Source organism: Balaenoptera acutorostrata, chromosome X (genome assembly GCF_949987535.1).
Source record: "Balaenoptera acutorostrata chromosome X, mBalAcu1.1, whole genome shotgun sequence".
Classification (NCBI taxonomy): domain Eukaryota; kingdom Metazoa; phylum Chordata; class Mammalia; order Artiodactyla; family Balaenopteridae; genus Balaenoptera; species Balaenoptera acutorostrata.
In genome coordinates this window covers 14,714,120-14,739,302 of record NC_080085.1, presented here as the reverse complement: position 1 = coordinate 14,739,302, position 25,183 = coordinate 14,714,120, and the positions used below count along the sequence as shown (strand labels likewise).

General features: G+C 41.1%; 1 protein-coding gene and 1 long non-coding RNA gene across 5 annotated transcripts in view; one reads left to right on the top strand and one right to left on the bottom strand.

The window, feature by feature from the left end:
• The window catches only part of NHS (NHS actin remodeling regulator), a 353,067-nt gene that overhangs the window by 35,300 nt on the left and 292,584 nt on the right, over positions 1–25,183 (bottom strand). For both annotated transcript variants that reach the window (XM_057537623.1, XM_057537624.1), the window contains exon 3: positions 10,792–10,925. In XM_057537623.1, coding sequence (XP_057393606.1) covers positions 10,792–10,925 — 134 coding nt within the window. The remainder of the gene's footprint in view (positions 1–10,791; positions 10,926–25,183) is intronic.
• The window catches only part of LOC103011421 (uncharacterized), a 95,406-nt gene that overhangs the window by 36,503 nt on the left and 33,720 nt on the right, over positions 1–25,183 (top strand). The gene's annotated exons all lie outside the window — the stretch shown is intronic.

The following is a 25,183-nucleotide window of genomic DNA, read 5'->3' as shown; positions in this document are numbered from 1 at the left end:
ATCAGGTTGTTTGGTTTTTTGATGTTGAGTTGTATGAGCTATTTATATTTGTTAGATATTAACCCCTTATTGGTCATATCATTTGCAAATATCTTTTCCCATTCAGTAGGTTATCTTTTCATTTTGTTGATGGTTTCCTTTGCTGTGCAAAAGCTTTTAAGTTTAATCAGGTCCCATTTGTTTATTTTTGCTTTTGTTTCCTTTGCTTTAGGAGATGGATCAAAAAATATATTGCTGTGATTTATGTCAAAGACTGTTCTGCCTGTGTTTTCCTCTAGGAGTTTTATAGTATCTGGTCTTACATTTAGATCTTGAATCCATTTTGAGTTTATTTTTGTATATGGTGTTAGAGAATGTTCTAATTTCATTCTTTTACATGTAGCTGTCCAGGTTTCTCAGCACCACTTACTGAAGAGACTGTCTTTTCTCCATTGTATATTTTTGCCTCCTTTGTCATAGATTAACTGATCATAAGTGTGTGGGTTTATTTCTGGGCTCTCTATTCTGTTTCTTTGATCTATGTGTCTGTTTTTGTGCCAGTACCATATTGTTTTGATGACTGCAGCCTTGTAGTATAGTCTGAAGTCTGGGAGCATGATTCCTCCAGCTCTGTTCTTCTTTCTCAAGATTGTTTTGACTATCCAGGGTCTTTTGTGTTTCCATACAAATTTTAAAATTATTCTAGTTTTTTGAAAAATGCCACTGGTATTTTGATAGGGATTGCAATGAATCTGTAGATTGCCTTCAGTAGTATGGTCCTTTTAACAATATCAGTTCTTCCAATGTAAACATGTTATATCTTTCCATCTGTTTGTGTTGTCTTCAATTTCTTTCATCAGTGTCTTACAGTTTTCCAAGTACAGGTCTTTTACCTCCTTAGGTAGGCTTACTCCTAGTTATTTTATTCTTTTTGATGCAGTGGTAAGTGGGATTGTTTCCTTTATTTCTCTTTTTGATAGTTCGTTGTTAGTGTATAGAAATGCAACAGATTTCTGTACTTTAATTTTGTACCGAATTCATTGATGAGCTCTAGTACTTCTCTGGTGGCATCTTTAGGATTTTCTATGTATAGTATCATGTCATCTGCAAACAGTGACAGTTTTACTTCTTCCTTTCCAATTTGAATTCCTTTTATTCCTTCTTCTTGTCTGATTGCTGTGGCTAGTATTTCCAAAACTATGTTGAATAAAAGTGGCAAGAGTGAACATCCTTGTCTTGTTCCTTATCTTAGAGGAGATGCTTTCAGCTTTTCACCATTGAGTATGATGTTAGCTGTGGGTTTGTCATGTATGGCCTTTATTATGTTGAGTTATATTCCCTCTATGCCCACTTTCTGGAGAGGTTTTTTTTTTTATCATAAATGGATGTTGAACTTTATCAGAAGATTTTTCTGCATCTATTGGGATGATCATATGGTTTTTATTCTTCAGTTTGTTAATGTAGTGTGTTACAGTGATTGATTTGCAGATATGGAAAAATCCTTGCATCCCTGGGATAAATCCCACTTGATCATGGTGTATGATCCTTTTAATGTAGTGTTGGATTTGGTTTGGTAACATTTTATCGAGGATTTTTGCATCTATGTTCATCAGTGATATTGGCCTGTAATTTTCTTTTTTCATGATATCTTTGTCTGGTTTTGGTATCAGGGTGATGCTGGCCTCATAGAATGAGTTGGGAAGTGTTCCTTCCTTTGCAGTTTTTTGGAATAGTTTGAGAAGCATGGGTCTTAACTCTTCTCTAAATGTTTGGTAGAGTTCACGTGGGAAGCCATCTGGTCCTGGACTTTTGTTTTTTGGGAGTTTTTAAATTACTGATTCAATTTCATTACTGGTAATTGGTCTGTTCGTTCATATTTTCTATTCCTTCCTGGTTCAGTCTTGGGATAGTGTACCTTTCTAAGAGTTTGTCCATTTCTTCTAGGTTGTCCATTTTATTGGCATATAGTTGTTCATAGTAGTCTCTTATGATCCTTTGCATTTCTATGGTGTTGATTGTAACTTCTCCTTTTTCATTTTGATTTTATTGATATGGGCCCTCTCCCATTTTTTCTTGATCAGTCTGGCTAAAGGTTTGTCAATTTTGTTTGTCTTTTCAGAGAGCCAGCATTTACTTTCATTGATCTTTTCTATTATTTTTTAGTCTCTATTTCATTTATTTCTGCTCTGATGTTTATGATTTCTTTCCTTCTACTAACTTTGGGTTTTGTTTGTTCTTCTTTCTCTAGTTGCTTTAAGTGTAAGTTTAGCTTGTTTATTTGAGATTTTACTTGTTTCCTGAGGTAAGATTGTATTGCTATAAAATTCCCTCTTAGAACTGCTTTTGCTGCGTCCCTTAGGTTTTGGATCGTTGTGTTTTCATTGTCATTTGTCTCTACGTATTTATTTCCTCTTTGATTTCTTCAGTTAGCCATTGGTTGTTTAGTAGCATATTGTTTAGCCTCCATGTGTTTGTGTTTTTTGCAGTTTTTTTCTTGTAGTTGATACCTAGTCTCATAGCATTTTGGTCATAAAAGATGCTTGATATGATTTCAATTTTCTTAAATTTACTAAGGCTTGTTTTGTGGCCTAGCATGTGATCTATCCTGGAGCATGTTCTGTGTGCACTTGAAAAGAGTGTATTCTGCTGCTTTTGGATGGAATGCTCTATATATCAATTAAGTTTGTCTGGTCTAACATGTCACTTAAGGCCAGTTTCCTTATTGATTTTCTGTCTGGCTGATCTGTCCATTGATGTGAGTGGGGTGTTAGTGTCCTCTACTGTCACGGTGTTACTGTCGATTTCTCCTTTTATGTCTGTAAATATTTGCTTTATATATTCAGGTGCTCCTATGTTGGGTGCATATATATTTACAATTGTTAGATCTTCTTGGATTGATCCCTTGATCATTACGTAGTGTCCTTTTCTGTAACGGCCTTTATTTTAAAGTCTGTTTTGTCTGATATACTTATTGCTATGCTGACTTTCTTGTGATTTCCACTTGCATGGAATACCTTTTTACATTCTCTAACTTTTAGTCTCTGTGTGTCTCTAGATCTGAAGTGAGTCTCTTGTTGCAGCATATATACGGGTCTTGTTTTTGTATCCATTCAGCCACTCTGTGTCTTTTGGTTGGATAATTTAGTTCATTTATATTTAAGGTAATTATTGATATATATGTTCTTATTGCCATTTTGTCGCTTTGGATTTGTTTTTATAGGTCTTCTTTTCCCCTTTCTTCTTCTTTTGATCTCTTCTCTTGTGATTTGGTGACTGTCTTTAGCATTATGTTTGGATTCCTTTTTCTTTTTTTGTGTGTATATCTATTACAGATTTTTGGTTTGCAGATACCATGAGGTTTTTGTATAGCAGTCTGTATATGTGTGTGTGTGTATGATTGTTTTAAGTTGCTTATCTCTTAATTTCAAATAAATTTTAAAAACCCTGCATTTGTATTCTCCTCCCCTCATGATTACTGTTTTTTTTTTTCTTTTGGCCACAAGGCTTGTGGAATCTTAGCTCCCCAACCAGGGATCGAACCCGTGCCCCCTGCATTGGAAGTGCGGAGTCCTAACCACTGGACCACCAGGGAATTCCCACGATTACTATTTTTGATATCATATTTTATATGTAATTATTCTGTGTATCCCTTAACTGCTTATTGTGGATGTAGATGATTTTATTACTTTTGTCTTTTAACCTCCCGACTAGCTTTGTGTGTGGATGATTTCCTACCTATACTGTATGTTTGCCATTACTGGTGAGCTTTTTCATTTTGTAATTTTCTTGTTTCCAATTGCAGCCTTTTCTTTTTTCGCCTAGAGAAGTTCCTTTAACATTTGTTGTAAAGCTGGTTTGGTGGTGCTGAACTCTTTTAGCTTGTCTGTAAAGCATTTTTTTTTTTTTTTTTGTAAAGCATTTGATCTCCATCAAATCTGAAGGAGAGCCTTGCTGGGTAGAGTATTCTTGGTTGTAGGTTTTTCTGTTTCATCACTTTGAATATATTGTGCCATTCCCTCCTGGCCTGCAGAGTTTCTGCTGAAAAATCAGCTGATAGCCTTTTGGGAGTTCCCTTGTATGTTACTTGTTGCTTTTCCCTTGCTGCTTTTAATATTCTCTCTTTATCTTTAATTTTTGTCATTTTAATTATAATGTGTCTTGGTGTGTTCCTCTTTGGGTTCTACTGTGTGGGACTCTGTGCTTCCTAGACTGAGGTGACTGTTTCCTTTCCCAGGTTAGGGAATTTTTCAGCTATTAGGTTTTCAAATATGTTCTCAGGCTCTTTTCCTCTCTCTTCTCCTTCTGGAATTTAATGTGAATTTTAGTATGCTTGATGTTGTCCCAGAGGTCTCTAAAACCATCCTCATTTCTTTTCATTCTTTTTTTCTTTTTTCTGTTCAGTGGCAGTGATTTCCACTACTCTGTCTTCCAGCTCACTGATCTGTTCCTCAATATCATTTAGTCTACTATTGATTCCTTCTAGTGTATTTTTCATTTCAATTATTCTTCATCTCTGTTTTGTTGTTCTTTATATTTTCTGACTCTTTGTTGAAAACTTCTAACTTGTTCTATGCATCCATTCTTATCCCAAGTTCTTTAATCATCTTTACAATCATTACTCTGAATTCTTTCTCAGGTAGAATGCCTATTTCCACTTCACTTAGTTCTTCTGGGGTTTTTTCTTGTTCCTTCATCTGGAACATGTTCCTCTGACACCTCATTTTGTTTAAGTTGCTGTTGGTATTTTTAGTATGTAGTAGGTTAGTTATGTTTCTCAACCTTGGAGAAGTGGCCTTCTGTAGGACAAGTCCTATGCATCCCTGCAGCACACTCCCCTCTCGTCACCCAAGCTATATGCTCTAGGGATTCCCCCTAAGAGGGCTGCGTGGGTCCTTCTCTTGTGGTGGGCTAACTGTCTGGGTGGTCTGGTAGGCTTGGTTGGCCTCTAGTGTGATTGGTTGCCAGGCCCTGCCTTGTGTGGATGCTGCTGGTTGGTGGGCCTGGTCATGAGGCGGCTGACTGCAGAACCCCAGGGGGCCCTGGGGCTACTGCTGGCTCACTGGTGGGTGGAATCAGGGTCCAGAAGACTCAGGGGCTATTGTCCCCTGACAGTGGTGGGTGAAGCCAGGTCCTGGGGTTAGTGCTGGACTACTGGCAGGCAGAGCCTGGTCCTGGAGTCTGGCTGCAGGGTCCAGGGATCCCAGAGTGCTGTCAGATCACTGATGGGTAGGGGGGGCCAGTTCCTGACACAGTTGGGTATGAGGTTTGGGGTGTCCCAAAACTTGTGTTGGCCTGCTAGTGGGCAGGGCCGGGGCCCAGCTTGTCCCAGGGTTGTGTCTGGCCTGCTTTTGGCTGGCTGGGTCTGCAGGCTGTGGGACTGTGGTTTTCTGGCATCTGGTATCTGCCCCCTGGTGGGTGAGGCTGGTCTAGAGGCTAGTGCAGGCTTCCTGGAGGGGAAGGCCAGTGCCTGCCCGCTGGTGGGCGGAGCTGGGTCTTGGCCCGCTGGTGGGCAGGGCCATGTCTAGAGGTGGCTGTGAGCTCAGGAAGTCTTTAGGCAGCCTATCTGCTGATGGGTGGGGCTGTGTCCCCACCCAGTTAGTTGTTTGGCTTGAGCTGTCCCAGCACTGGTACCTACAGGCAGTTGGGTGGGGCCAGGTCTTGGTGCTAATGAGCTAGTGGCACCCACCAGCACTGGCTTCCACGGGGTAGAACAAGCTCCCAAATATGGCTGCTGCCAGTGTCTATGTCCCCAGGGTGAGCCACAGCTGCCCCCCACCTCTTTGGGAGACTCTTCAAGACCAGCAGGTAGTTCTGGCCCTGGCTCCTATGAAGTTACTACTTTTGCCCTGGGTCCTGGTGCACATGAGGTTTTGTGTGCGCCCTTTAAAAGTGGTGTCGGGACTTCCCTGGTGGCACAGTGGATACGACTCTGTGCTGCCAATGCAGGTGGCCTGGGTTCGATCCCTGGTCAGGGAACTAGATCCCACATGCATGCTGCAACTAAGAGTTCTCATGCCACAACTACGGAGCCCGTGTGCCGCAACTAAGGAGCCCGCTTGCCGCAGCTAAGACCCGGTGCAATCAAATAAATGAAGTCTCTATTTTCTGCAGCCCTTTGGGACTCCTGAAATTAAACCCCATTGGCCTTCAAAGCCAAGTGCTTTGGCGGCTCATCTTCCCAGAGCATTGCAGAACCCCTGGGCTGGGGAGGCTGATATGGGGCTCAGAACTCTCCTGTGGGAGAACCCCTGCAATATAATTATTCTCTAGTTTGTGGGTCACTCATCTGGGGGTATGGGACTTGATTATATCAGAAGTCTGCTCCTCCTACCCATCTTGTTGTGGTTCCTTCTTTATGTCTTAGTTGTTAAAGATCTTTTCGGATACCTTTTAGTCTTTTTCATAGATGGTTGTTCTGCAGATAGTTGTGGTTTTGGTGTGCTTGTGAGAGGAGGCGAGCTCAGGGTCTTTCTACTCTGCCATCTTGGCCCAAATTCCCTTTGGCTACTCTTGTGTGTTTATTTCTCCATAAGAACTTTAGTATCAATGGGTCAAACTCCATTTTAAAAAAAGCTTATTGGTAATTTTTATTGGGATTGTGTTAAACTTATAAATTAATTTAGAACGGACTTGTTTATAGTGCTGAATCATTCTATCCAAGAACAAGGGGTGTCCTTCCACTTGAGAAAGTCTAATTTTGTGTCTTTTAGGAATGCTTTCAAATTTCCTAATATAGGTTTTGCACATTTGTGATAAATTAATTCCTGAGTATTTAATCTTCTTTGTTATTGCTGTAAATGGAGTTTTCTATAACACTAGGTCTTCTAATTGTCTATCCTTTGTGTAAGTGAAGGATATTGATTTTTGTGTTTGTATCCTGCTACTTATTGAATTCTTTAATTTAAACAATAAGTTTTATCATTGATTCTCTAGAATTTTCCTGGTATAGTATCACATCACTTGCAACTAGATACAGGTTTACTTCTTCTTTACCAATTCTTACGCCTGTAATTGATTTATTTTGTCCAACTGCATTGATTAATCCCTCTAATATAATGCTAATTAGTAGGAGATAGTGAGTATCCTTGCCTTGTTTCTGATTTTAATGGAAATGCCTCTAATGTTTCCCCATTAAGTAAGATACTGGCTTTAGGACTAAGGCATATATATATATATATATATTTTTTTTTTTAAGAAATTCACGTTCTTTTATTTATTTATTTATGACTGTGTTGAGTCTTCGTTTCTGTGCGAGGGCTTTCTCCAGTTGCGGCGAGTGGGGACCACTCTTCATCGCGGTGCGCGGGCCTCTCACTGTCGCGGCCTCTCTTGTTGCGGAGCACAGGCTCCAGACGCGCAGGCTCAGTAATTGTGGCTCACGGGCCCAGTTGCTCCGTGGCATGTGGGATCTTCCCAGACTGGGGCTCGAACCTGTGTCCCCTGCATTGGCAGGCAGATTCTCAACCACTGCGCCACCAGGGAAGCCCAAGGCATATATATTTTATCCTGTTAATGAAGTACCATTGAATTCCTATTTTCTCAAGTCTTTTTATAAAGAATAGGTCTTGAATTTTATTTAAGGCCTTTCCAGCATCTATGGAAGTAATCATATGGATTTTCCCCCCTTAGATCTATTAATATAGTATATGATACTAATAGATTTCCTAATATTGAATCAACCTTCCATTCCTGGAATAAATCCCATTTAGTCATGGTATATTAATTTCTCTGTATGATATTGTATTCTGTTTGCTCACATTTAATTTAGCATTTTTGCTTCAATAATCATGAGTTGATATTGGTCTGTCCTCCCTCCCTTCCTGCCTGCCTGCCTGCCTGCCTCCCTCCCTCCCTCCCTTCCTTCCTTCCTTCCTTCCTTCCTTCCCTCCCTCCCTCCCTCCTGTCTTTATCAGGTTTAGATATCAAACCTTCAGAAAAGGTTCGTAAAAGAAATGGGGAAGTTCTTCATTTTCAATGTGCTGAAACAACTTATAGAGTGTTGAGATTATCTGGACTTTGAAAGTTTAGTAGAATTCCTCTGTGAAACCATCTGGGCCTGAAATCACCTCCTTTGCCACCCTTGATGAGGGAGGACTTCCGTATGGGCCTTCATTAGGAGACACCCCTTGAATTTTCAGCTTACAGAGCTGGGATTTAAACCTAGTTAGAGACCCATGGTCTTATCACTATATCACTGATACCTCAGGGACTTGGATTGCCTAATCATAATAATGATGATGATGATGATGATGTCTAATACATATTAAGTGCTTTTTATGTGTCAGGTACTGTTTACGTGTATTAACACATTCAATCCTTGTTTTAAACTTATAAGGTACTATCTCTCATTATCCCCAAGACACTGAAATGATTAACTTGTCCAGGGTCACATAGCTCGTAAATGGTAGAGCTTGGTCTTCAATTCCAGGCAGTTCGGCTTCACAGACCATGTCTTTAATGACCAAAGTACAGTATAACAGTTTATAGAATTGTGGACGAGTGTATATCAGAATCTCATTATGAATGCTTTTTTAAAGGGAAAAAAATGGTTTAACTGAAGTCTCGTAAAGGAAAGGAGAGTTGCTGTTTACAAAACCGTCTGTCTAGCAATTTGGCTACAAATTTCCTATCCCTATACCTACAGCCTTTTCTCTTGCAGCAGTATACAGCCTTTGTAAGCTTAATGTATAGAACTGTGTTCTACTCTGAGTCAGCTCCAGGTCTGAGGGATTCAACTTGAATGGAAATCTTCCAATGACCTTGGTGACCGAAACTCAATCAAACAAATGAAACAGTTAAAATTTCCCCAAATTACTTCGAAATACTAAATATTATTGAGATGGGTAAATTTTCTGGTTTACATAAGTATGACCTCTTATTAATGTTTGTTGGGAAAATGAAGCACCCTCATTGCTATTCATTATTTTAAGCTTTTTCCTATAGTCTTATTTTGGTATTTAGACATTATTAAAAATTATGCAGATTAAGACAAAGGGTAATATTTTTATGTCATTTCTGTAAATGCTTAACATTCTTCTCTCCCACCGCCCCCTGCCAAGAAAGCCAACTTAATGAGCCACTAAACATATTATAATGAATGGGAAAAATATTTTTAGCATTTTTATGCAGAAAATGCCTCATTAAAAGCAAATGCTTCAGCAAGCAGATTTGAGCTTAATAGGAACTTTTGTCGAGCAGGGGCTTTTATGACAAATCACTAGCATGTTGTAACTGCTCTATATAAAGACCTAGAAAGCCATAAGAGACTCTTACCTTCCTTTCTTATCCCTGGGCTGCATTGCAGCAGTATGGTGAGTTTGACATGGCACTTAGGACACTTGATGAGCCTGAGGGACATGAAGCCTACTGTCCAGCCACGAGTAGGAAAAATGTCTGTGTACTGTTCAATATCACTCACTGTTTTATCTGGATATATCATGAGAGTCATTTAGATGAAATCTGTTCTCAGCTTGGTGTCTGGCATCATGTGACCCAAATATTTTGCATCTAATTTGCATATTGTAAAGGCCATAAGGGTACAGGGTTTATAATCATACATACAACCTTAATTTCAAATAAAAACCTCAACTTCTACCTACACTATTGTAACTTCTTTAGACTTAGGGCCTCAAACTGGCATGACAAGGGAGCAGGGGTCTGCCCATTCAGGCAGGCTGTGTGGGCTGATTTGGTCACAGAAACCATAGTCTCTCACCTCAGTGATGCCCTACTCAGAGGCACAAAGTGCTCACCTGTCCCCACTGAGCCCTCAGAAGGCACACCTGGGGTAATGGTGTTTCCAGGTATTCTGAGCTGGTCTCAGCTTCATCATCTCTGATCCATACTTGGGGGCTTGAGCTGAGTTACAGCCACACCCACCCAGGCAAGGCTGACATCACCAGTGGTGATGACATCACTCTGGTAACTGGTTACTCAGAAGAGCACCCTCCCTTATAGAATGGGGGAAGCATGAAATTATGAGATGATTCATCTTCAAATGGTAATTTTTCACATCATGTAAGTTCTTTCTCAGTTCACCCTACCTAGTCAGCCATGCTATCACCTGACTAGTAATAATAGTAGTGGTTGCAGCAGTTAACATTTACTGAGGTCTTACTCTATGTCAGGCATTGTGCTAAGTTCTTTCCATGCCTTATCTCATTTAACCCTCAAACCCTATAAGCTAGTTACTATTAATATCCCCATATTACAGATGAGGGAACTGAGGGCAAGGAACGTAAGTAACCTGCCCTAAATCTTTCAGCTTGTATGCAGAAGAATTAGGATTTGAAGCAATTTTTCCCCCGATTTTATTTTATTTCTTTTATCTTTTATTGAAGGATGGTTGATTTACAATATTATGTTAGTTTCGGGTATACAGCACAGTGATTCAGTTTGATATATATTTTTTTCTTCAGATTCTTTTCCATTATAGGTTATTACAAAATATTGAAAAGAGTTCCCTGTGCTATGCAATAAATCCTTGTTGTTTATCTTTTTTATATATAGTGGTGTGTATCTGCTAATCCAATATTCCTAATTTCCCTGATTTTAGAGTCCTTAACTATTGTTGCTTTACTGCATTGTGCAGCCAATTAAATTTAAAAAAAAATCTGTATCCCCACTCTATTCCCCCAAAAAGAGGCATTCCTTTCAAGAATGAAAGGGGAAAAATTCAGTTTTCAAATGCCCATGATTAGCTCTTTCAGGCAGCCCAGTCTCCTTCAGTAGGAGGAGGGAAACTGACACCCAAGACCCACTCATACTTCCCGCTGAGCAGGTACAGGGCTGCCACCTGGCCATCTAGCTCACCGTTAAGAAGTGCCGGTCCTTAAGTTCGCGTCTTCTCTGGCTGTGAGCTGGGGGATAGGCGGGCAGTGGAGGAGCTACTACGGAAGGGGGTGCAGCAGCTCTCTGCTCCCGGCGATCGCTCCGGCTCCGGTGTTCTGGGGGCAGAAAAAGCAATAATACAGAAACATACTTGGCATTTTCAATTTCTCTTTCCCCCTTGGGAGGATGAGCAAAAGGCTGGAGAAAAGTGAGTTTTTGCTAATCCAGCTCATTTGTATACCAAATAAGCTTTTCAGAATGGTTCTGAACTAAACTTTCACTTCATATGAAGTTGGACACCTACATTTCAGTGGGTTCATCTCATAATCATTGTACAAGATGGTTCACTCTAAGTTTGGAAAAAGTAGTATATTTCTCAACATGCCTCGTTTCAAAACAACATGAGCAAAAAAAAAAAAAAATCTAGAACAATGGTGCAAGATCTGCTGACATCAGTCCTGGAGCGGACCGTAGGCACAGACACACCAGAGCCTCCCAGAGAGTGGTAGCGACGGATGCTCACAGCCATCCAGTGGGCGATGGAGCCAGCTCACATTGGCTCAGGGGCCCGGATTGCTATGTGTTCAGGAATTTTGCGAGCCAGTTTTTAAACTGTTGGTAGCTTGAAATAGGCTACGGTGGGAGTATTTATATCACAGAAACTGGAGAGTCCTACACATCGGGGCCTTATTCATTTATTTCTTTATTACATTTTTTAAAAACAGAGCCTGTGGCCTGCACACCGTTGCACCCATCTAAGCTCTGTCACCCACAACACTCAGATGGCTTTCAAATCCTGGGTTCCTAAGAAAGTAAAGAAATCCCAATGGTGACAGTTGTCTGATTTAGGAATAAAGGTACTACTGGGAAAAACCAAGAAATTTCCATGTGTGCGATGAAGTGGTCCTGACTCATTGACAAGAATCACTGAGACATCAAGAGCACAGCTTAGCTTTCTGGGTGTCTCAGTGAGCCCCAAAGCACATCCTACCCAACATACTGGCCACACCAAAGGCTGCCCTGCCTGCCAAAACCCAGCCCACACTCATGCCTAGGGCCTGAAATCTCGTGACTCCCACCCAATATGACCAAGGTAGAAATTTGTGCAGCAGATGTCTTAATCTGTCTTCTGTTGTTTAAAATTGCCATTACTCAGCACATCTACGATAATAATTATGATGCCCAATATTTATTGAGCAATTGCCATGCATCAAAGATGCTTTGCAAAAGCTTTTAGGTGCATTATCTTGACAACTGCACGAAGTAGGCACTGATAGTGTCCCTCTTGTGCAGATGCCTAAACCAGTCAGGGAGGCTAAGTCATTGCCGAGCTGTCAGTGGTACACACTTGGCCCCAGGGCTCTGCTCTTGGCCACTTCTTGACCTGTAAGCTCTAGAAGGTCCAAACACACCTCGCTCATCAGAGCAAGACTGCTGGGATTTGATAGTATTTGATTATAATTATATTTTATCACATTCTAATTCTTTGGACATTGATAATATAGAATATTTGGCTACTCATAAGACACTAATTCTTTTACCCGTGTTAGGAAACAGCTAACTACACTGACCCTCTCAGGTGGCGTCAGATGCCCTTTCTCTGAAGGTCCTGTAGTGCCAGTGGCCATTTCATCTCTGTCATTGTATTGATAAAAATCAGGATCTCTCTAGATATCTGCCTCTTTTATAGAAGGCTGCCCCTGGACAACAGAGATTATATTCAGCTTTCTGTCGCAGTGCCCTGCTGTGCCTGTGATATAGTGGGTTCTCAATAAATGTTTGTGGAGTGACTGAAAGGAAGAACAAATTAATGCTTTCATTAAGGTCTGCTTTTGTAACAGCAGAGTGCACTCTAAAGCCCTACCTTTCCCATGGGCTGTGTAGTTAGTTAGTGCCCTCGCTGTGCCCTTGCTGTTAGGTCCTTCTCTGGTCCTGTTGCCTATTTACACTGGCCGCCCTAATGCTGGCCCCTTTCCTCTTTGCTGTAGTCCGTGTGCTGTACTCTAAACCAGTACCTGAGCACTCTTGAGCCTTCTGATTTCTGTCCATGTCTGATCGGCCTGTCTGTGGGCCTCCCTGCCTCAACTGCCGACATTGTCTGTGTCAGGAAAATGTGGCAGTATTTCTCATCTACCTTTGCTTGGGATTCTTTAGACAAATGTTGACTCCCATTCACAACCAGAGAAAAGTCCTCATCCCCACACAGGTGGTCTTTGCTAAACTGCCACCATAGCCATTGTTCATCAGGAAGACTTTAAAAAAAAATAACTATATAGTTGATTTACAATATTGTGGGACTTCCCTGGTGGGGCAGTGGTTAAGAATTTGCCTGCCAATGAAGGGGACATGGGTTCGAGCCCTGGTCCGGGAAGATTCCACATGCCACAGAGCAGCCAAGCCCGTGAGCCACAACTACTGAAGCCCACGTGCCTAGAGCCCATGCTCCACAACAAGAGAAGCCACCACAATGAGAAGCCCACACACCGCAACAAAGCGTAGCCCCCGCTCGCCGCAACTAGAGACAAGCCCGCACGCAGCAATGAAGACCCAATGCAGCCAAAAATAAATAAATAAATTAATTAATTAAGGGAAAAAAACAATGGAATACAATATTGTGTTAGTTTCAGGCATACAGCTTCAGATTCTTTTCCAATATAGGTTATTACAAGATACTGAATATAGTTCCCTGTGCTATACAGTAAATCCTTGTTGTTTATCTATTTTATATATAGTGCTGTGTATATGTTAATCCCATACTCCTAATTTATCCCTCCACCTCCCCTTTCCCCTTTGGTAACCATAAGTTTGTTTTCTATGTCTATGAGTCTGTTTCTGTTTGGTCAGTAAATGAATTTGTATTTTTTTTTTTAGATTCCACATATAAGTGATATCATATAATATTTGTCTTTCTCTGTCTGACTTACTTGGTATGATAATCTCTAGGTCGATCCATGTTGCTGCAAATGGCAATATTTCATTCTTTTTTATTGCTGAGTAATATTCCATTGTATATACACCACATCTTCTTTATCCATTCATCTATTGATGGACTCTCAGGTTGCTTCTATGTCTTGGCTATTGTAAATAGTGCTGCAGTGAACATAGCAGTGCATGTATCTTTTTGAATTATAGTTTTGTCTAGGTATATGCCCAGGAGTGGGTTTGCTGGATCATATGGTAACTCTATTTTTAGTTTTTTAAGGAACCTCCGTACTGTTCTCCATAGTGGCTGCACCAATTTACATTGCCACCAACAGTGTAGGAGGGTTCCCTTTTCTCCACACCATCTCCAGCATTTATTATTTTTAGACTTTTTGATGATGGCCATTCTGACTGGTGTGAGGTGATAACTCCTTGTAGTTTTAATTTGCATTTTCCCAATAATTAGCGATGTTGAGCATTTTTTCATGTGCCTGTTGGCCAACTGTATGTCTTCTTTGGAGAAATGTCTGTTTAGGTCTTCTGCCCAGTTTTTGATTGGGTTGTTTGTTTGTTTGTTTGTTGATATTGAGTTGTATGAGGTGTCTGTATATTTTGGAAATTAAGCCCTTGTCGTTCTCATCGTTTGCAAATATTTTTTCCCAGTCTGTAGGTTGTCTTTTCATTTTGTTTATGGTTTGCTTTGCTGTGAAAAAGTCTATAAGTTTGACTAGGTTCCATTTATTTATTTTTGCGTTTACTTCTTTTACCTTGGGAGACTGATCTAAGAAAACATTACTATGATTTATGTCCGAGAATGTTTTGCCTATGTTCTCTTCTAGGAGTTTTATGGTGTCATATCTTATGTTTAAGTCTTTAAGCCATTTTAGGTTTATTGTTGTGTACGGTGTGAGGTTGTGTTCTAACTTCATTGATTTACATGAGGTTGTCAAGCTTTCCCAACACCACTTGCTGAAGGGACTGTCTTTTCTCCATTGTATATTCTTGCCTCCTTTGTTGAAGATTAATTGACTGTAGGTGTGTGGGTTTATTTCTGGGCTCTCTATTCTGTTCTTTTGATCTGTATGTCTGTTTTTGTGCCAGTACCATGCTGTTTGGATTACTGTAGCTTTGCAGTATTGTCTGAAATCTGGGAAGGGTTATGCCTCCAGCTTTATTCTTTTTCCTCAGAGTTGCCTTGGCAATTCTTGGTCTTTTGTAGTTCCATATAAATTTTAGGATTATGTGTTCTAGCTCTGTGAAAAATATCATGGGTAATTTGATAGAGATCATATGAAATCTGTAGATTGCTTTGGGTAGTATGGCTGTTTTAACAATATTAATTCTTCCAATCCAAGAGCATGGCATAGCTTTCCATTTCTTTGTATCATTTTCAGTTTCCTTTATCAGTGTTTTATAGTTCTCAGCGTATAGGTCTTTCATCTCCTTGGTTAGGTTTTATTTATTTATTTATTTATTTATTGCACAATTTTATTTATTTATTTATTTATTTATTTTAAATTTATTTTATCCTTTTGGCTGCTTTGGGTCTTCATTGCTGCGTGTGGGCTTTCTCTAGTTGCGGCGAGCGGGGGCTACTCTTTGTTGAGGTGCACGGGCTTCTCATTGCGGTGGCTTCTCTTGTTGCAGAGCACGGGCTCTAGGTGTGCAGGCTTCAGTAGTTGTGGCACGGGGGCTCAGTAGTTGTGGCACGCGGGCTCTAGAGCACAGCCTCAGTAGTTGTGGCGCACGGGCTTAGTTGCTCCACGGCATGTGGGATCTTCCCGGGCCAGGGCTCGAACCCATGTCCCCTGCATTGGCAGGCGGATTCTTAACCACTGTGCCACCAGGGAAGCCCTTTGCACAACTGTAAACGGGATTGTTTTTTTACTTTCTGATATTTCATTGTCAGTATAAAGAAATGCAACAGATTTCTGTATATTGATCTTGTATCCTGCTACCTCGCTGAATTCATTTATTTGTTCTAACAGTTTTTGTGTGGAGTCTTTAGGGTCTTCTATATAGAGTATCATGTCATCTGCATACAATAACAATTTTATCTCTTCCCTTCCAATTTGGATACCTTTTATTTCTTCTCTTGTCTGACTACTGTGGCTAGGACTTCCAATACTATGTTGAATAGAAGCGGTGAGAGTGGGCATCCTTGTCTTGTTCCAGAATTTAGTGGGAAGGATTTCACCTTTTCACCGTTGAGTATTATATTGGCTGTGGGTTTGTTGTAAATGGATTTTATCATGTTGAGATATGTTCCCTCTGTACCTACTTCGGTGAGAATTTTTATCATGAATGGATGTTGAATTTTATCAAATGCTTTTTCTGCTTCTATTGAGATGATCATGTTGTTTTTGTCTTTTGTTGATATGGTGTATCACGTTGATTGATTTGTGTATGTTGAACCATCCTTGTGACCTTGGAACGAATCCAACTTGATCATGGTGTATGATCCTTCTTATGTGTTGTTGGATTCAGTTTGCTAATATTTTGTTGAGGATTTTTCCATCTATATTCATCAAAGATACTGACCTGTAATTTTGTTTTTTTGTAGTATCGTTGCCTGGTTTTGGTATCAGGGTGATAGTGGCTTCATAAAATGATTTTGGGAGTGTTCCCTCCTCTTCAGTCATTTGGAATAGTTTGAGAAAGGTAGGTATGAGTTCTTCTTTTTGTTTGGTAGAATTCCCCAGTGAAGCCATCTGGTCCTAGACTTTTGTTTGCAGGGGGTTTTTTTGTTGTTGTTGTTGTTGTTTTATACAGATTCTATTTTACTTCTAGTGATCTGTCTGTTCAAATTATCTGTTTCTTTTTGATTCAGTTTTGGCAGGCTGTATGTTTCTAGAAACTTGTCAGTTTCTTCTAGGTTGTCCATTTTGTTGGCATATAACTGTTCATAGTATTTTTCTTATGATTTTTTGCGCTTCTGCGGTATTGGTTGTTGTTTCTCTTTCATTTCTTATTTTGTTTATTTGGGTCCTCTCTCTTTTGTTCTTGGTGAGCCTGGCTAGAGGTTCATCGATTTTGTTTACCCTTTCAAAAAACAGCTCTTGGTTTTATTGACTTTTTTATTATTTTTAATTCTATTTTATTTATTTCCTCTCTGATCTTTATTTCCTTCCTTCTGCTGGCTTTAGGATTTGTATGTTCTTTTCTAATTCTTTTAGGTGGAAGGTTAGGTTGTTAGAGATTTTTCTTATTTTGGGGGGAAGGCCTGTATTGCTGTAAGCTTCTCTCTCAGGACTGCATCCCATAGATTTCGGATGGTTGTGTTTTTATTTTCCTTTCCTTGTCTTGTCCTTTGTTTTTTAATTTCCTCTTTGATTTCATTGTTGACTCATTGTTTTTTTTAGTAGCATGTTGTTTAGTCTCTATGTAATCATTTTTTTCTCATTTTTCTTTCTGTGGTTGATTTCTAGTTTCATGCCATTGTGGTCAGAGAAGATGCTTGAGATAATTTCTTTTCTCTTAAATTTGTTGAGGCTTGTTTTGTGTCTTAGTATGTGGTCTATCCTAGAGAATGTTCCATGTGTACTTGAAAAGAGTGTGTATTTTGGTTTTCTTGGATGTAGTGTCCTGTAGATATCAATTAAGTCTGTTTTAATGTGTCAGAGTCTCTGTTGCCTTATTGATTTTCTGTTTGGAAGATCTGTCCATTGATGTCAGTGGGGTGTTAAAAATCTCCTGCTACTATTGTATTCCCATCAGTTTCTCCTTTTATGTCTGTTAGTATTTGTTGCACGTATTTAGGTGCTCCTATATTGCATACATATACGTTAATGAGTGTAATATCATCCTCTTCTTATAATGATCCTTTTATCATTAATACAGGGTCCTTCTTTGTCTTTATTCATGGCCTTTGTTTTAAAGTCTCTTTTGTCTGATATGAGTATTGCTACCCTCGCTTTCTTGTCATTTCCATTTGCATGAAATATCTTTTTCCATCCCCTCACTTTCAATCTATGCATGTCTTTCACCCTAAAGTGGGTCTCTTATAGGCAGCAGATTGTAGGTTCTTGTTTTATTATCCAGTATGCCAGTCTGTGTCTTTTTATCAGAGCGTTTAGTCTATTGACATTTAAAGTAATTATTGATAAGTATGTATTTACTGCCATTTTAAACCTTGTTTTCCAGTTGACTTTGTATTTCTTCTTTGTTCCTTTCTTCTTTTTGTTTTTCCTTTTGTAGTTTATGGTTTTCTTTTGTATTATGCTTGAGTTCCTTTCTTTTTGGCTTTTGTGAGACCACTGTATGTTTTTAATTTGTGGTTACCCTGGTTTTCAAGTATGTTAAACCATAACTGTATCTTCTTGCTTTAGACTGATAGTCATGTAAGCTCAAACACATTCTAAAAAAACTACGTATTCTTACTCCCCTCCCCCACATTATGTGATTCTGATGTCCTCTTTTACATCTTCATGTTTATCCTTTTGTTGTTCCTTATAGTTATAATTGCTTTCACAAATTTTTTGATTGTTTTTAAATTTATGTACTGGCTTATTTAAGTGATCTTCAGTCCTTTTATATATTTGCCTTTCCTGTTGTGATTTTCCCTTTCCTATAGATTCTTGCTTCTTTTCTGTTTAGAGAAGACCTTTCAGTATTTCTATTAGGATAGGTTTAGTATTTCTATATTCTTTTTTTTTTTAACTTTTTATTTTATACTGGAGTATAGTTGATTAACAATGTTGTGACGGTTTCAGGTATACAGCACAGTGATTTAGTTATACATATGCATGTACCTATTCTTTATCAGATTCTTTTCCCATTTAGGTTGTTACATAATATTGAGCAGAGTTCCCTGTTTTACACAGTAGGTCCTTGTTGGTTATCCATTTTAAGTATAGCAGTGTGTACATGTCCATCCCAAACTCCCTAACTATCCACCCCTGCCCTGGAACCATAAGTTTGTTCTCTAAGTCTGTGAGTCTGTTTTGATTTTGTAAATAAGTACATTTGTATCATTTTTTTAATGATTCTGCATATAAGCAATATCATATGCTATCTCACGTTCTCTGTCTGACTTCCTTCACTCAGCATGACAATCTCTGGGTCCATCCATGTTGCTGCAAATGGCATTATTTCATTCTTTTTAATGGCTGAGTAATATTCCATTGTATATATACACCACATCTTCTTTATCCATTCCTTTGTTGATGGACATTTAGGTTGCTTGCGTGTCTTGGCTATTGTCAGTGCTGCGATGAACATTGGGGTGCATGTATCCTTTCGGACCATGTTTTTCTCCGGATATATGCCCAGGAGTGGGATTGCAGGATCATACGGTAGCTCTATTTTTAGTTTTTTAAGGAACCTCCATACTCTTCTCCATAGTGGCTGTACCAATTTACATTCCCATCAGCAGTGTAGGAGGTTTCCCTTTTCTCCACACCCTCTCCAGCATTTATTGTTTGTGGATTTTTTGATGATAGCCATTCTGACTGGTGTGAGGTGATATCTCAATGCAGTTTTTTTAATTATTATTTATTAATTTTTATAAATTTATTTTATTTATTTTTGGCTGTGTTGGGTCTTCATTGCTGCTCACGGGCTTTCTCTGGTTGCGGCGAGTGGGGGCTACTCTTCGTTGCGGTGCGTGGGCTTCTCATTGCGGTGGCTTCTCTTGAGAGCACAGCCTCTAGGCACGTGGGTTTCAGTAGTTGCAGCACGCAGGCTCAGTAGTTGTGGCACGCGGGCTCTAGAGCGCAGGCTCATTAGTTGTGCACGGGCTTAGTTGCTCCGCGGCATGTGGGATCTTCCCGGACCAGGGATCAAACCCGTGTCCCCTGCACTGGCAGGTGGATTCTCAACCACTGTGCCACCAGGGAAGCCCTCAATGTAGTTTTGGTTTGCATTTCTCTAATAATTAGTGATGTTGAATATCTTTTCATGAGTATTGCTGTATTGCTGTATTCTTTTAGTTTTTGCTCGTCTGAGAAATTCTTTCTCCCTCCTTCTATTCTAAATGATAATCTTGCTGGGCAGAGTATCCTAGGTTGCAGGTTTTTTCCTTTCAGAACTTTGAATATATCTTGTCACTCCCTTCTGGCCTGCAAAGTTTCTGTAGAGAAATCAGCTGATAGCCTTATGATATTCCCTTGTAAATGACTCTGTTTTTCTCTTGCTGCCTTTAGAATCCTCTCTTTATCGTTCACTTTTGCCATTTTAATTACGTGTCTTGGTGTGGATCAGTTTGGGTTCATCTTGTTTGGGACGGCCTGTGATTCCTGTACCTGGATATCTGTTTCCTTCTTTAGGTTTGGGAAGTTTTCAGCCAGAATTTCTTCAGGTACATTTTGGATCCCTTTTTCTCTTTCTTCTTCTTCTGGATTCCGTATTATGTGTAGGTTGGCACACTTTATATTATCCCATGGATCTCGTATGTTGCTTTCACTTTGTTTTCACCTGTTTTTCTGTCTGCTGTTCTGATTGGGTGGTTTGTGTTATTTTATCTTCCAGATGACTTACTCATTCTGCTATTTAGACTTATTTAGTCTGCTGTTTATTGACTTTAGCTCGTTTTTTATCTTGGCAATTGAGTTGTCTAATTTTGATTGGCTCCTGTTTATGGTTTCTATTGAATAGTTCCTTGTTACAGTGATCTACATTTCTATCAGTAGTGTTTCTTAGGTTCTTTAGCATTTTTATTACCTCCTTTTTGAACTCAGGGCCTGGTAGACTGGCGAGGTTTGTTTCATCGTTCTCTCAGGGGATTTCTCTTATTCTTCTAAATTGGGAGTAGTTCCTCTGCTTTTTCGTTTTACTTATATTTCTCTAACTCCACGAATTTAGGAGAAACAGTTATCTACTGTGGTCTTGAAAGGCTGTTTTTATGTGGGAGTGTCCTGGTGTAGACTGTGTGAGTCCAGTATTTTTGGTGTGAGGGCTCTGTTTGGTATGGATGCCTGCCACATCTTTCCTCGGCATGTGCTGCCCATTATCCACCCTCGATGGGGGGTGTGTTTGGTGTTGTGCTGGCCAGAGCCTGCACTGTATGTTGGGTGGGGCCTCGTCTTTGCTTTGTGGTTGTCACAGCCCTGTCAAGGGGCAGGGTCTACTCCCCAGCTGTTGGAGTTAGAGGCCCTGAGATCTGGTTCTCAGCTGCCGTGTGAGGTAGGCGGGACCAGAGCACCCCCTCTGGGAGCCGTCGTGTGTTCCTCCTCAGGGGCTCTCTGCCAGGACCTGTGACTCTGTGAGGCCTCCTGCCACCCGGTGTGCACACCCACAAAATCCGCTGCTGCTGGTGCCGCCCTGAGACCCGTCTCGGCTGTGGGAGCGCTGATAGTTGGCTCCAGTGTCAGCCTTGCCTTTGAAGTGTGCAGGTTCACAAAGCATGAGCTCCCAAAGCCTGCCGGAGCTGCGCCCCATGGTGGGAGTGCTGATAATTGGCTCTGATGTTAGCCCTGGTACGTGCGTGCTCCCAAAGTCTGGCGTGGCTGGAGCCGCACCCCGCACTGAGCACACTGACAAGGAGGTGTCTATGGTGGACCCGTACCCAGCCCTTCACGCGTCGATAATGGGGTCCTTTGGCAGACCTGTGCCCCGTCCTGTGTGCACCCCCAATTGCAGCCCAGACCACACTCCAGGCTCTTCAGGATGTCTCTGCGCAGCCAAAGCAAGTCGTCTTCCCGTGTCTGTCCACTGAAGCCTGAGTTTCAGCACCCACGAGCTGTGCACGCATCTCAGGCTGGGAAGTGTGGCAGCATGGCAGCTGTCAGCCGGTCCCTCTGTATCTTGCTTGGCAGCAAGTCAGCCCGGGCACACTCCTCTCTTGCAAATTCCAGGCCCCTGCAGCTCCCCTGTCCTGGCGGACCTTCCAGCCAGCGAAGGAGGTTCCCAGGGTGAGGGAACCCTTCCTCTTTCACAGCTCCCTCCCAGGGGTGCAGGTCCCATCCTGATTCCTTTTTTTTCCCTCTCCTTTCGTCCTACCCGGTTATGTGGGGATCTTTCTTGCAGCTTTGGTTGTATGAGATCTTTTGACAGCTTTCAGCTGGTATTCTGTGAGAATCGTTCCAGGTGTAGCTGTATTTTTTTATGTATTTGTAGTGGGGAAGTGAGCTCCATGTCCTACTCTGCCACCTTGGTCTCCCTTCCAAGAAGTCTTTTTGAGATAAGTAAGTGTCTTCCATGTTAAAGTGCCCACCTCCAGCACCCCCCTCATTTTTCTCTGCAAGGAAACAGTGGGCTTTTCTAAATGGGCAGTGTAAGGAAAAGCTTTTATATTCTTAAATGCATAATGAAGAGTAAAATATAGGTGTCCCTAGTTAGGAAAAGGTAGAAGGAAGGGAGGAGTCTGGAGGGAGATATCAACTCAATTTCCCATTCAATTTCTCCCCTCCTACCCTTTCATTTGCCCCAGGCCGGGAGTAGGCAGGTAGATTAATGCGTCCCTAATACTTCTTTCTGGTGGTGGTGTGAGAACATTCGTCAGCTAGAGCCTGAAACTGCAGTAGACTCTTGGTGCTTATTCCCTTAGACCAATGCAATTTAGACCCCCAGCCCTGAAACTTGAAAGGAAAGGAAATATATAAATCTCTCTTTATAGCCTCAGTAATCTCTCTCTCCCTGTCTCACAAACATAAACATTGGCATCACTGCCAGCCATTATTGGCTCTGAGCATAAAGAACTGCTAAGAATAAAGGAAAAAAAGAGGAATCAGAGTCTAAATAACTTGAAACCCATTAAGATGCTGCTTCCTCTGAGGAGCCTTCCCTGAAGCTCCATGGCATCATTCATTAGTGCCTTTCCTCTGAGCCCCCATATCACTGTGTTGAAATTACCTGGTTACTTGCCTGTCTCCCTCACTAGACCAGGAATTCCTTGTGGGCAAGGACCGCATACTGTTGCTCTCTGAATCCTAGGTGTAGCACAGTGCCTGGCCCTCAAGAGACTTTGTTGAGGGGTTTGCTATTGAGCAGATCTTGAAGACGGCCAATTTCTCGGTTCTGATCTCAGTCTGCCAGCTCCCTGCTTATAGCCCCATTTCCAAAAGGAGCACGCTGCTGCCGCCACCACAGCCTAGCTTGTCTGTGCTTCATCATCCACTCCCCCCTGGTGGAAGCCAGGACACTCCAGCTGTCCAAATAGAGAACCTACAGGGAAGCTCATTTGTGAGCAAGGCCTTGTCTGATTGATAGGTCAGAATTAGTCATGGCCACCAGATGGCAGAAGTGGTATTCTGATGAATGCACTACTAAGCTACTGTTTCTTGGACGAGGGTAAAAAAAAAAAAAATGTCACTTTCTAATTTTAATTCTACACTGCATGTTTTTAATTCTGTGATGCCTATAATTCCTGTTTATGGCTCTCTGCAGTGCTATTAAAACTATTACACCCAAGATTTGCTATTGAGACAACCACAAAGCAAGCCTGTCTGTGGAGGGCAAGATGCAGCTCCTCCGTCTTCCTTACAAACCCCAGGAGGCCCCATATCCATCTCGCAGCCCCCAGGAGGAAGTTCTGCGAAAATTGATATTGGCGCTTGCTGTTCCTTAGTTCTGCCGTTAAGTCCAAACCTGACAACACAGTGAAATGTGATAGCTTACGAGCAGCTTAATGTTATCTGGTTGAATCTGGAAAAATCTAATCAGAGATGACTTATGAATAATAATAAAGGGATAAAAATAATTATGTCTAAAGGGCTAACATTACTCAAGCTCTCTAATGATGGGATCAGAGAAAGTATTTAGTGAGAATGATGATTAGATTCCTCTGTCGTCATTCTCTGCCCTCAGTACTCAACCAGTTTTCTGCAGAATTTGATTCAGTTGCACAAACATTCATTGAGGACCTACTATTATGTCAGGGTCATGCTGAATGCTTTGAATAAAAAAAATTTATGGGAATTCCCTGGCGGTCCAGTGGTTAGGACTCTGTGCTCTCACTGCCGAGGGCCGGGGTTCAATCCCTGGTCAGGGAACTAAGATCCCACAAGCCGCGTGGTGCGGCCAAAAAGAAAATTTACAAGATATCATCCTTGTCCTTGAGTTGCTCATGGATTAATGGTAGAAGACAGGCCCGTAAGTAAGTGGTTAGTTATGATGCAAGCTTATAAGTGGCACAATGGGATGATGCACAGGCGATTATGGCAAGGGCGCCTAATCCAGGCTGCAGAGGAACGGTAAGAGTGTTAACGAAGCTTTCTGGAAGGTGGCTGGCACTAAAAATTTGGTAAAGAACTTTTCAGCCAACTATAAAATTGAAGTGAATAGTAAGAATGCCAGCGATAGGTTGAGGAGAGGATACTGACTGTCACCTTTCATTATAAGGGTCACAGTACCTGCTACTAATAACCAAGGGGAATTTTTAGAAACAATTGCATTAAGGATATTAGTAGGTTAGCTCTTTCATTAAAGGGAAGAAAGACAAGGGATGGGCAAAAGGGAGGAGTCATACACATGAGGAAGAAAACAGCTGAAAACAACATTTGTCATTTTATTTCTCCATCTTGATAGTGACATAAAAATATTTTATTTGAATTTTAATACTCTCGCAAAATACCATTCCTTAAAGGAGCAGAGGGAATTTGGAACAAAGACACTGAATGTACAGACCCCATGTGTCTCCATAGCAAAACTCTAAAGGCCAAAAAAGCTGGCATGCCAACTTCTGACACCAACGGAGGGGGCTCTAAAAAAGGATGATGCCAGTTTTTAATCTCCTTTGTCCTAATTAGAGTGGCTTTAAGGCACTGAAAAGTAACCAGTGGAAGAAGAGGCTGTATCTTCTACCTTGAATGCTGTGTGCCTACCTCCAGCTTTCTCAGGACTGTGAGAGAACTAGAACTAGAAATATTTATTTCCCTAGGACACAGTGTATGGCGCGGAGGAAAACAGAGCTCTGGCTGGGGGGGTCTGGAGGCCTGGGTCGGGGTCCTGGCACTGTACCTAACCTGCTGCCTGTGACCCTCAGCAAGTGTCCTGACCTCTCTAGGGCTCCGTGTGCTCTGCTGTAGAATGGACCAGATCACTGGTTCTCAACAGCAGCAGAAGAACCCCCCTGGGGAAGGTTCTGGTTGTTTGTTAGATGATTGGGCTGGAGCCAAGGATGACAGCCATCCTACAATGCATAGTAGAGTCCTGAACACTGAAACAGCGCCCCAGGTCCCACAGATATCCCGCCAGAATTTCTTGTAAGGGAAAAGCCTAGAACCTACTTCTGAGTCAAAGCTAATTCTCTTCTAATTAAAATCCAGAGGGTTTTTTTTTTTTGCTCACGTATAATATGTGCTGAATGCACCAGTTTCTATGGTTGTGTCCTCCTGCCCCCTGACTCTTTCATTTCTCTGTGCTTTGTGTTCAGAATGACTTCTGTCTTTACTTAATCCAAACCTACTTTTGATAGGCACAAACATCTGACTTCTTCATTATGTCTTCTAGTGCAGCCGTGCCTGGGCATTTGCATATTGCAAATATTATTATTATAAATAATTTTCCTCTTAAG